At 37.4% G+C, this 13410-nt stretch overlaps 1 protein-coding gene across 2 annotated transcripts in view; it reads left to right on the top strand.

Annotated features, from left to right (window-relative positions):
• EXOC4 (exocyst complex component 4) overlaps positions 1-13410 on the top strand; it is a 675009-nt gene that overhangs the window by 80148 nt on the left and 581451 nt on the right. For both annotated transcript variants that reach the window (XM_011359538.2, XM_023530309.1), the window contains exon 7: positions 11337-11511. In XM_011359538.2, coding sequence (XP_011357840.1) covers positions 11337-11511 — 175 coding nt within the window. The remainder of the gene's footprint in view (positions 1-11336; positions 11512-13410) is intronic.

Genomic DNA, 13410 nt, shown 5'->3' with positions numbered 1-13410 from the left:
AGGTACTGGTCCCAAAATATGTATTTTCTAGTAAGACTTATATAAATTAATTGATAGCTTCATAACATGGTGAATTACTTAAGTCAGTAATGTTTATAGCTCTTTTGTAAACATGAAGTCAGACAGCTGTCTTTCTGATTGTATATTGTCCTTCGGTTTTAGTCTCTAGAGAAAGGGTGCTTGGCTGGATAAGCCGGAGGTCTTACTCCATATTACATTTCTTAAATCGTTGTTTTATATTTGTCAGAGTAGAAGAAGGTTTTTGATTTCTCTTGTTTTGCATACTACAGCAGGTTCAAATTAGAGATTGCACCAATTAAGGGAATAATAGCTGAAATTTATTTAATGGGTTATTCCTGATAATGTTATCGGGTGTCCACCTTCATGCTGCATCAAGGCCACTTCTCTCTTTGGCAGATTGTGGGAGCTGCCTTCGGTCTTGTCATTTTCTCTGTACTTGTTGATGTCACAATACAAAAGATACTCCACACACAAACTAACTCTGAATCTTTTTCATTGTGGAAATGTACAAGGACTTGTATAAAATGAAATTTTCCCTTGGTGATGTTTACGCGTGGTGTCAAATATGATTAAAGCACCTTTGTGGGTGTGTCTCAGGCTGTATTTCTCCTGGGGTTCTCTAGCACCTGGCCCATCCCATTATTATGGTGTCTGACCAGATTGGACCAGGAGCTTCTAAGAGGGGAGTGAACTTTGTGTTTGCAGCCTGATTTAGGAATGGACACATGTTAAATGTTCAAGAAGTTTAATGAATAAGTAAAAGATTCAAAGAAGACAATTTTTAATAAGAAGCCTCTTTTTAATTTTTATTTATTTATTTTAAATCTCAGCACTGCTCACAGTGAGATCTAAGAATCAGCACCGGTGTCATTTGAGAGTTAGAGATGCAAATTACTCCTGTGGTGGAGGGGTGATTAAATTGGAATCTCTGGGTGTAGGGCCCACAGGAGTACGTGCTTTAGATGATTCTATGTGCACTAAAGTTTGCAAACACTCTTTATAACATCGCAGACATCACGGAGTTTGCAGTTTTGTAGCATTTATGCTTTGCAAAGTAGTGTGCCATCTGGTGTCTCACCTGAGTGAGCCTCACCATTGGCCTTGTCACGGGTAGGGGCATTATTATTAATCCCAGATTTACCCAAGGAAATGTGAAAGCTGAAGTAATTTGACAGTTCACAAAGTTTGGTGGTGGTGGAATTAAGAGTAGAAGTAGTCTCTCTACCATGTAAATTTGCTTTCGGCTCATATAAACATGACTTTCTCATTTCCTGGCCCTGATTTTGTTTTTCTTCAGGAGTAGGGCATATCTGCACTGATGTATCCATTCTCCCACACTCCCCATTGCGATCAATGGCATGCCTCTCAAAGATAGCTGGGCGTATTAATAAGTCTGATCAGCAGCCATAGAGTAAATGGATCTTAATTAGCTCACCTGAGAATCAAACTAATGGCGTAGAAACCGAAACAATTCCCCTGGAGACTGTATATTCTTGTACTGAGACTAATATACAACTAAATTCTAAGAATGCACACCTAAAATCTTAACTTTTGTAATCTCTGGAGAGTGAATTTATAATTTTTCTAGTGTTCCACTATGATGAAATATTAATTTTGGAATGGAGGAAAGGCTTTTCACCTACTCTAGATTTATTGAGACATAATTGGCATATAACATTCTGTAAGTTTAAGTTATACAACCTTTTGATGTGATACATTTATATATTGCAAAATGAGTACCACCATAGCACTGGCTAACACCTGTATCACATCAAGTAATCACATATCTCTTTTTGTGATTGGAACAGTCAAGATCTCTCTTAGCAACTTTCAAATATGTAATACAGTATTATTAACTATAATCGCCATACTGTACTGTAGATCTCAGAATTTATTCATCATAGAGTTGGAAGTTTGTGCTTTTTGATGGCTGTCCCCCCATTTCCTTCACTCCCCCAGCCCCTGATAATCAGTTCTAGTATCTGTTTCTTTCTTTTTTTTTTTTTTAGATTCCACATGTAAGTGATTTACAGTATTTGTCTTTGTCATATTTCACTTAGCATAATGCCCTCAAAGTCCATCCATGTTATCACAAGGAGTGGGATATCCTTCTTTCTCATGGCTGAATAATATTACATTGTATATAATATGTGCCACATATTCTTTATCCATTCACCTGTTGATGGACACTTAGGTTGTTTCCTTATCTTGGCTATTATAAGTAATGCTGCAGTGAACATGGGAGTGCAGATATTTCTTTGAGATCCTGTTTTCATTTCCTTTGGATATGCACCCAGAAGTGGGATTGCTGGATCTTTTAATAGTTCTGTTTTTACTTCTTTGAGGAACCTCCATACTATTTTTCATAGTGGCTGCACCAGTTTACATTCCCACCCAACAATGCACAAGGAACCCATTTCTCCATATCTTCGCCAACACTTATTTAGTCTTTTTGATGATAACCATCCTAACATGTGAGGTGATATCTCATTGCGATTTTGATTTACGTTTCTATGATGATTAATGCTGTTGGGCACCTTTTCATGTACTTTTTGGTCATTTGTATGTCTTCTTTGGAAAAATGTCTATTCAGTTCCTCTGATCATTTTAAAGTCGGATTGTTGGTTTTCTTTGTTTTTTTTTTTTTTTTTGAGTTGTGTGAGTTCTTTTTATATTTTGGATTATTAACCCCTTATCAGTTATATGATTTGCAAATATGTTCTCACATTCTGTAGGCTGTTTTTCATTTTGTTGATGATTTCTTTTGCTGTGCACAAGCTTTTAAATTTGATGTAGCCTCACCTATTTTTTCTCTTGTTGCCTTTGATTTTGTTGTCAAATTCAAAAAATCATTGCCAAATGGATGTCAAGGAGCTTACCTCTATGTTTTTTTCTAAGGATTGCTTTTTGGATATGGTGTAAGATAGTGGTCCACTTTCATGCTTTTGCATGTGCTTGTCCAGTTCTCTGAACACATTTTGTTGAAGAGATTATCTTGGGAAAAGCTTATGGAAGAATGATAACTAATACTTTAATTAAAAGAAAGGGAGCCAGGGTTTATTTTGTAATTGTTGCCACTAATTTGCTGCACGTTAGAATGAGAAATTCCTTCATAGTCATCTCTCCAGAATTTAGACACCGAGCCTGGGAGGCTGACTTTTTAAGTAGAGAAGTGACACAGGAAGGAAATGTCTAGAGCCTAGTTTAGCATTATTTTTCCTGTGTTTCATTCTTCATTGCGAATAGTTTTTTTCCTTTTCTTTTCATAGTGCAGATGGAGAATTAGTCAGCACTCTTCAAATAGTAACTTCTTTTTACATGAACATTGTTATTAGCAAGTGGTGAAACTTATCTCTACCTTTTAAAAGTAGGTATTAGATAACCTTAAAGATTAAATGGGATCTATCCCCTATTTGAAATGAAAAATTCTAGCTCAGCCAAGCTTATTAGGAAAATGTGTACGTGAGATAAAGCTCCTTAAAACTAAGACTATTTCGATATGAAGTAATGATGATTAATTAAAAATTTTTTTATGTAAGACCTGAGTTCAGAGTTCAGTATTTTCTTATCTTTTAGATCATAGTAGTAGTAGGGAAATATTCTGTGGTTATTGCGTTTGTCTGTTAGCGGGAAAATGCAGAACCCTGATATTAAGGTTTCAGCAGATAAGTTGGAGAACAGAACTGATTTTCTACCTTGTGTGTGTGTGTCTTTGCTTTGTGACCAAGTAAGGAAGCTTCTTGGCTGAAATCATGGGGTTTCCAGCCAAATGACTAATTCAAATTTTCCTGGATGTTAAATTTAGATTCAGATAGTTGTATCTCACCTTAAAAATTAAACGTTTTTCACAGCTTGATGATACAGCTCTATACAATAGACACTTCTTTCTTTGTGCAATTGTGACTATTCCTTAACATTTTCTTCTTATTCCTCTGCCTTTTTTCATGGGAGTGCTTGAAAATGAGACACATAGGGATAACTTCGGGTAGGAAGTTAATAGATCTCGGAGCATAAGTAACATTTTATTTATATCAATAATAAGGCTGTTTTTAAAATTTGCCAGGTAATCGGATGAGTGTTTAAAGGACAAATACGTTCTTCATCTTGGCAGTTTTCGTTTTTGTGTTTTTTTAAGACTTAAAATAGATTTTATTATGGCATTAAGTTAGCTCTGAATGTATATATCTTTCAGCTTGTAACTATACTTTTGGTTCTTATGTTGAGGTTGACAAGGTTATCTTTTTGAGAAGATAATTTTGTGTGAAATATCTGTAATTGTGGTCTTCTAAAACCAGAATATTATAATCTATAAATTCATTTCCTCACTATTTATTATCCGTAGTCAGGTCTCCATCTCTCCCATCTATTGGAGCTCATTTTTTTAATTCATTTTTTTTTTTTTTCCAGCAGATACTTATTTATTACCTATCATGTTCTGGATATTATGACAAAAACTAAAATATAGTGATACATCAGATATAGTTCTTAACTCTCAATGAGTTTACAGTCTAGAGGGGGAGAGGCAAGGACTGAAGGGTTGTTTTAATAATCCAAGGAAGAGATGATACAACCTGCATTAGCAGAGTAACAATGGCAGTGGAGTGAAGTAGGCCCATTTGACAGAAAATAAAGAGGAAGATGTAAAAGAAGTTGGAGATTGATTGGATTTGAGGAAGGAAGGGAGGTAGGGATGATTTGCAGGGGCAAGTGGTACCATTTACTGACTTGGGGAACCTGGAGAAGTAGATTTGAGGGTAGAATTTGATGAGTTCCGTTGAAGACATCCTTCGTTTGAGGTCTACAGCTTAGGGGAATGGTCTGGCCAGAGATATGTTTGGGAGTCATTAGTGGATGGATAGCTGAGGACATAGTGGTGAATGAGTTCACACAGAGAGCATGAGGATTGAGAATAGTTCACAGCATTGAAGCAGCAGGTGGAGGGAGAGGTTCCTGAGAAGGAGAACCAGAGAAGTGGAGGGAAAGTGGAAGAGTGTGGGGTTGTGGAGCCAGTGGAAGGCAGTGTTAGGCAGTGTTTCTAGGAGTGAGTGGTCAGTAGAAACAGGGGCTGCACTTATGTGAGTAAGGACCAAAGAGTGTCTATTAGATTAAGCAAAGTGATCATCTGAGACTTTAGCGAGAGTGTTTTTGTAGAGTACCAGTGTGCAGCGAGAAAGTAGAGGTAGTATAGACAGTTCTGCTGATTCTCTTTCCAGCCTTGGTTTCCCTGGCACCCTACAGTACTGATATCTCTTTGGCCTCTTAAAATACTTTATTTTTTCCTAACACCCCTTAATAGGAACATTCTCCAAAATTTAGTCCTTTGTTCTCTCCTTATTTCTGAGCTTTATTTTCCGTGTCTCCAGATGAGGATAAAAGTGGTCCAGCAGGTCCTTGAAAAACGTTTTGTTCCAAGTTTTATTATAATGTTGATAGGATGCTGTAGAAACTCAACTCTTGTTTATGTCTCATTAGCCGTTGGTTAAATTGGTTTTGTAATTCGCTGTTTCGCTTTGAGTTGCAGAACCTATTGTTGACGTTGCGGACTTACTGTACCTTCCTCAGAGAGTTGTCTTGAGAGAGGATTTTATGAAATAATCCAAGTAAAGCACTTCACACAGTGCCTGGGCACGTTCTAATCATTGTGGCTGTTGTTGACGTGGTGGTCTTTGTCGTCATCCTCGTTGCTGTCATCATTATCATTTCACTTCAGCCTTACTGTTTTAGGAGTCTCTTCCAGTATGACAGCTTTAGCTGCCAGCTGCATGCAGAGGGCCCCAGGTTGGTGTCTCTAATTCTAGACTTCTCCTAATACTGCCACCCTACATTGCTCATTCTTTTACTCATGGACTTGGACACCCACAAAATTTGACTGAGTGCTTTTTCCATTCTGGGCATTGGGACATGTGTTAGGGTCAAGGTGTGGTTATAAAGAAGCATAAACAGGGACTCCATTTTCACTTTCTGGCCCAGGAGGCCATGCATGTCACTTTTTTGTCACTTTACATGGTCCATTGTGATCATCTGATTTTGTTTGGAGCAACTATAGAATTACAGAGGAATGAAAGAATTGGCTCTTCTGTGAATTAGGCCTCTTTTAGTTATGTCATAGAAACCCAACCCCAAGTAATTAAATTAAAAAGGGCGTTTCGTTGGGATGGTACTGGAGTAGCTTACGGAATACGAGCAGCACTCTACTAACCAAGCCGAGGGAAGGACAGAGATGCAGGTGGACAGGCAACATTTGAAGCATCTCTTGTCTCCTTTTTAGTTTCCTCTAGATGATAACTGCTAAAGGTATATAAATAACAAATTGCTTTTTATTACACTTTTACATATAATTTTGCATTTAATTCTCACAATCAATTGTGTTTATGAAATTGTATTTGAGGAAAGTTCTGTTTCAGGAACTGGAAATCTGGAACAGTCCCATGGCTTTTTAGTAGAGAGGTGGTGTCAAGTCTAGGTTTCTAATGACAGTCCTTTATACTGGCATTTGCACCAGTTGCCATCTCAGGAGCAGTAGTTTCTTTCACTATTTTCTGACTCTTGAAATAACCTCTGTGGATGGGTGTTGGGGGGGTGAGAGAGAGAGAGAGACAGAGAGACAGACAGACAAAGACAAAGAGAGGGAGGAAGGAGAGAGGAGGAGGGAGAAAGAGAAAGAGAGAGAGAGAGAATGAATGAGTGTTCTTTTCTTCTGAAGGGTAGAAATTACAATTAATTGAAATTCTAATCTCTAAGGTTCTTAGGCTTATTTCTATATGAGGCTTTCTCTTATTCAATTCAGTTTAAGGAATCATCTAGTAATTTAATGATTCTGCCTGCTCTATTGTCTTTTAGATCAGTGGTGAAAACCTTGAGCCTAACAGGATTTAAGCAACTGAGCTAACTGCAATGTAGTGTTTTATCTCTTATTTATTTAATATTTTGTGGTGGGAATGGAGTTGGGAATGATTTTAGTGGGGCTTCGTGTGTTTAGGTCATTCTGAATATGTCTGCAGCTAAAGGCAAACCCTTGTTTTCTCAATATAGCATTGTGTGGGCAGTCGGAAAGTGTATATGAATATTAACAATACATTTCGGTTTATTTCTGGTAGCTTTAAATTGGGCCAGACTCGTGTTCTGTTTATGTGAATGATTCCTAATGTTTTTATTTGTTGATGCATCGAGAGTCTTCTTACTTTCTCTTTTTTAAAGAGAATATATGTTGGTTGCAAAATATGTGATTGACTTTGGTTTCTTTTTCCTTATTAGCCATTCACTCTTCATCCCACTGCTGAGTTCAGCTTCCAGTGCTCCTCTGAAACCTTTCCTGCCAAGGTTACTGGGGACCTGTGAGTTGTAAATTTCTCTCTTTACCTTACCTGACTCCTGTGTACCCTTTGGCTCTGTGGATACTCTCCTTTGTCTTCTAAAATTTTCCTTCTTGACTTCCTTCCTCCTCCCTAGCTACTTCCTAACCATCTTTTCAATGCCGCTGTTTCAGGGAATGTTGGCTGTGGGACCTTGCTTGCTTTTCTTTTTTCTTATTCTGCATATTATCCCTGCGTGATCTCATTCTTTCAGATATTTCTTACTTTTTAAGTTTCCGATATCAGTCTCTCTTCTGAGCGCCAGACTTGGCTATCCAAGTACCTACTACCTTAAACGTAACATAATCAGATCTAAACCTAACATGCTCCTTCCAAATTTCTACCTTTCATATTCTCTCTCTCTCTCTCCCTGCCCGCCCCCCCGCCCCCCCGCCCCCGTCTCTCTGTCTCTTCCTCCTTCAGAGTTGATCAAGCCAGAAACCCAGACAAAGGAATCCTGACTTTTCCCTCTCTTTAATATTGTACTATTTCCTTGACTGGTTCTATTTTTCTGATTTGATCTTTTTAGCAGTTCTGTGAGGCTTCTAGAACAGATATTAATGAAGGCTTTGATTTTACAGATGGGAATACTTGGAGAAGTTGAGAGATTTTTTTTCATAATTAAAAGGTTAGGAATGATCAGTGCTAGGAAAGAATGAATTTGTTTTGTTTCTTACAAGTTACTTATATTAGAAGGAAAAACAAACAAAAAACAAGTGATTCAGAAGAGAAGAGCTAATGTCTCGTGGTAGTCGGAATCTGAAGGAGTCACCTTTCATACTTCACTTTTTAGGACACCACGTTCCTTCTTCCTCTGTTTCTACATTTTCTTTCTGTTTGGCCCTCACTGATGAGTATTTGCATACAAGTTTTTGTGCACATGTGTGTTTTTGTGTGTCTTGGGTACGCACTTAGGAATGGAATTGCTGGGTCCATATATAGTGACTCTGTTTAATGGTTTGAGGAACTGCCAAACTGTTTTCCAAACAGCTGTAACATTTTACGTTCCCACCAGCAATGTAAAAGAATTCTAATTTCTCTGCGTCCTCAGCAACGTTTTTTATTGTCCGTTTGATTACAGCCATCCTGGTGGATTGGAGTGGTATCTTGCGGTTTCGATTTGCATGTTTCTGATGGCTAATGATGTTGAACGTCTTTTTGTTTGCTCATCGGTCCTCATATATTTTCTTTGGAGAAAAGTGTATTCAGATCCTTTCTCCATTTTTAAATTCAGTTATTTGTCTTTTTGTTATGAGTTGTGAGAATTCTTTAGATATTCTAACTTTAAATTCTTTATCAGATATGTGATTTGCAAATATTTTCTCTCATTGGTTATCTTTTTACTCTCTTGGCGGTATCATTTACAGCACAAAAGGTTATAATTTTGATGTTGGAGCTTCAGGTTTTATTAGTGCCATGATTGTGTGCTGAGAAGGCAAATGAGAGCTTCTCTCTTTTTTAAATGGGTGAGTGATTCAAAGTAAGCAAGCGCTACGAGTAGCATCTCACCACGTCTGGCCTGTCTCTTCTCCCTTTTTTTCTTCCCCAGTTTAGTCTCTCTTGTGGCTATGATGGTCATACTGCAGCAGATCTGCCTTGGCATTGATCCTTTAGGAGTGAAAGAAGTTGGCACTCTGTCCACATTTTATCAAGGGGTTGCTCTTTCTATGATGTTAATAGTTACCGTGGATCTCATCTTACAACTCAGTTCCCTGCTAGGTCTCTTTTCTAAATGGAGCATGCCCCTTGGTTTCTGAGTTGCTCTTGTCCTTGAGTGGCAGTCAAGGTGTGCAGTCATGAGCTTGGTGGCTCTGGAGATAACCAGACAGCACTCCTCCATTCAGAGGAGCCACTTCTCTTCCAGTGTTTTCTGCTTCATTGCTGCTTTGCAGGCATGTACCTAGAACTTCATGCCATTGGGAAGTTGGACATCAGTGTACCTCAGGCTTCCGAATGTCATGGATCAATATGATTTCACAAAATGTTGGAGCATAACATAAGGTTATAAAGTTTTAATTTTGTCAAATAGGGACATTTGGCAATATAACTGCCATCATGAGAGAAAATAACAGATTTTCCTGTCAAGAGAGTACAAAAAAATATCAAATAAATTTAGCTTTGTGAAAAGTCAATATATGGTCCTATTTTTCTTATTTTGCTACGCACCACTGACAAATACATTATGGTCTGTGGATTGATATTTGGGAACCACAGGCTTACCTACTCAACACAAATCTTTTTTTTTGAAAAATAGGACCTTCACTTAATCAGGTATTTACTCTGTGATGCCAGATACCACTTTTATACAGATTATTTCCCTGCACTGAATTAACTATTTTGGCTGTTGTGTCAGATGCACCTTTCAGTACTTTGTCCCTCTCTCTGCTGAAATTTGAGTAGTTCTCCAATAACACATGAGAAAGAAGAATCGTTTTAGGTATATGTGAGTATAAACATAAATTGACCTTTAAAAGATTTTTAAAAAATCATTATTCAGAAGGTACGATGGCTCTTATTTATAAATACAATGTGTAAATTCTGGATTATGTATAGTCTAGACTGAGTACTACATAAATTTTTATTGATTCTGTCTCATCTAAATGAAACTGTCAAATAGGTATTAGGGTTTTATCTTAAGATAGTTATTGGCTGTCACATTGACACATTAATTATAATAATTGGGCAGTAAAGAAGCCAGAGGAATAGATAATATGCTGTATGTTTAGATGAGATTGTAGTCATAACCTTTTATTTATGGTAATAAGATCTTGTTAGTTGACACTGCTGACAAGCTCTTTTGCTTTGCTTTTCTACTTTCCAGGTTGGTTTATAAGTCTATTCAGAAACTATGAACTGAGAGCCACACAATATGCAATAAAGGTCACATCCAAAATTTTTTGTTCTTGTTCATGGTATCCACATTAAATTCATTCAGCAGAGTTTGCTGACCATCGTCCTAAGTCCTCTTAAGTATACAGATGAATACAGTAGTGCCTACACCGAAAGACTAATAATGGAGAAGGGAGGTAAAAAGTCTATATATAAATAAATGTGACCCATGTTTACTGAGATACATTTGTGAGCCACATGTGGTTAAGTTGGATAAAATAAAGTAGATAAAATACTATACAAGTTCAGAGAAGGAAAAGAAGATTCCGAGCCTGGTGGTCAGTGAAGCTGCAAGCTCAGTGGTAGAGAAATTATTTGCTTCCATGACATAAAGCTCCAAGCTATCTCTGAATATACATCTTTATTCTAGAACAGTAGTGAGAGGTAGGTGGCTAAATGCACTGACATGGAAATCAACTTTTGTTCTAGGCCCAGCTGCCTCCAACCTCATTTTGTGTCCTTGAGTATATAAAATTGATGTAATAATATGTGTCCAGCATTTCTCACTATGAAAAATGAGTTAATGCGGATGACTAAGCCGCTTCCTGTGGTGAAAGTCAGATTGCTTGGCAGGTGTATATTTTTTTCAGGCAACCTCGGCCATGCATTTGAATGTAGTAAGCACAGCTGTCCACGACTAAAAGGATTAGGATCCTTACCAAAGTGGCCAATTTATTGCTAGGGAATAGCATGGTCTGTGTGACATCCGAACTGCTGTCTGAAAAATTGCCTGAATTCCTTGGGGAAACTGTCTACCTGAGTACAAAATAGTAGTATTGTAATCACTGAAATGTTTGTATATTGCACTGCTACTGGTGGTTTAGAGGCTTTACAGTTGGTTTTTAAATTCTTATGTCATTTCCATTTTATAGCACAGGAAATCGAGGCTTAGATAAGTTTTCCAAAGTTGCTTAGATCATACAACTGTTTGAAATCAAACCTGTTGAAATCTGTTATTGTGCTGTTTACCTGTAGTGTGCTACTTCACTTTAGTCTGGTGGTTTTCTTGCAGCCAAGTGTAAATCATCTCTGTGTGTATGTTTGTTATTTACTTGTTTGGTTGTTTTTGGCTAGGTTACTTCTAGAACTGCTGGAATTGCTGTTTGACAAGTTTAATGCTGTAGCCACTGCACACTCTGTGGTTCTGGGTTACCTGCAGAATGCCGTCGTCACTCCACTGACTCAGCAGGAAGATGTCAAATTGTACGACATGGCAGATGTGTGGGTGAAGATCCAAGATGTCCTCCAGGTAAGGTCCTTTTTAAAAAGGATGCTATCTTGACTCATAGTAACAGGTTGGAACGATGACAGAAAAATGAGCCACCTAAAATATTTTCTTAAACAGGGTGAGAAAGTAATGTTTCTGTTTAAAGGCGATGCTACTGATCTCATGGACTCTATCATCTTCAGAAGACCTTTTAACAAACTTCTTTTGCCTGCCTTTTAAAGTCAGAAAGAGCTTCTCAGTATGTAGTGATCAAGGATGTATGGTGTTTGGCTTTTGGTTGTAAAGTACTTTACTTCACTGGAATTAGTTACATAATAAGGTAATCAATATAAAAATGTTCTTAAACACTATTTTATAAACATATATGTAGATTAATTTTATGACCATTTTCCTACAGTCCACCCTTCCATACATTGGGGTGAATCACTGGTCAAGAGCTAATTTTGAGAGGAGAATATAAGTGTAAATGTATCATTTTGATTGATTTGTTTAAGATTGGAGGAATGGTATTACTGTTTGATAGGATGCTGCAGAGATGGTATTTAGAAATTTTATTATATTTTCTCTCCGTGTGCCGGGAAAATATATTCGATTTGGCCAGATGAAAATTAGAAATACAATTAAGAGTCAGCTGAAACAAATTTGACATAGCTAAATAGAAATGTCTTGGTTAAACAGTACCTACTAATATGAAAAAAATCAAGTATATGTAGGGAATTGAAAAAATATAACTGTAGGAATGAAATTACTTGCATGGAAAATAGGAGTCTTTCAGGAATAAATAAATAACGAATGGAAGTTGTAGTTATTTTTGAGAGTGTAGACATGTTCCTGGTGGGTTGAATGATTGATTCTTATTCATTCATTAGGCTTTTTTTTTGAGCGGGGAGTACAGTCTGTGTACTTTATTGATGGTTCAGTAGAAAGAATATGGGTAGCATATTCCCTGAGTTCTTTTTTGCTACTATATCAGTTACTATATGCTCGTAGTAGATGCTTGATGAATTTTTGGGTATTGAATAAAGTACCTTTATTGTTTAGAACCTGCTATTTAACTTCTTATATCTTGATTGGCTAATCTATCATATGGAAATAATATGTGCCTTTTGTGTTACATATTCATGATAAAGATGAAATAAGACTATAGATTTTAAAGCTATTTCAAAAATAGTTCGAATTAAAGACTTCATTTTCAGGCCATGTTGAAGTTACCTCCTGCTGCAGGCAGCTCTAAGACTGGGTGAACTCAGGCAGTCAGCATGGTCAGTTGAGAAGAGAAAGTATGTGGTGAGCTCCACAGTCATCCCAGCTGGTGCTTTGGAGATGTTTTCCAAACTATGGCATAGTAAAGCCTAAACAGCAGCAGACTCTCTAAAAGGCAGAGATTATAGTTCAGGAATGTGGAGGTAGCTGGGATTTGTGGATTAGAGTGAAGCAAGAATTGCTCAGAGAAAGAGCCTCAGAAATATGAAGAGTGCCATTGAGCCTTTGTTCAAATATGAAGCTGCATACACCACAGTGCTTGGTAGGAAAGAGCTACTGTGGGACTGAGCTGCATGGAGATTCCAGAAGGTGCCAAATGCTTGGAAATGTTGGAGTTCAAACCACTCAGTGTGGAGTGGACTTGTTGAACATCCTGTACTTTTGATATGACCTCAGAAAGGTTATGTCTTAGGAACAAGGCCCTTCTAGTTGTAGAGTAAGGGTTACTGTAGATCTCGCATAACAGAGGCCAAACTAAGTCTCTACAGTATCAGCCTGATCTACCTGCGTATTAATTGCCTGCCAGAACAAAACTCATTATAAAGTGAGACAGTATAATCCAGATTCTCAATAACAAAATGTTCATAATGTTGAGCATACAATTGTTATAATTGCGAAAACATCGAAAAATGTGACCGATGACTGAGATTTTTAAAA

Source organism: Pteropus vampyrus, unplaced genomic scaffold (genome assembly GCF_000151845.1).
Source record: "Pteropus vampyrus isolate Shadow unplaced genomic scaffold, Pvam_2.0 Scaffold48, whole genome shotgun sequence".
Taxonomy (NCBI): Eukaryota; Metazoa; Chordata; class Mammalia; order Chiroptera; family Pteropodidae; genus Pteropus; species Pteropus vampyrus.
This window is presented reverse-complemented; position numbering and strand designations above follow the sequence as displayed.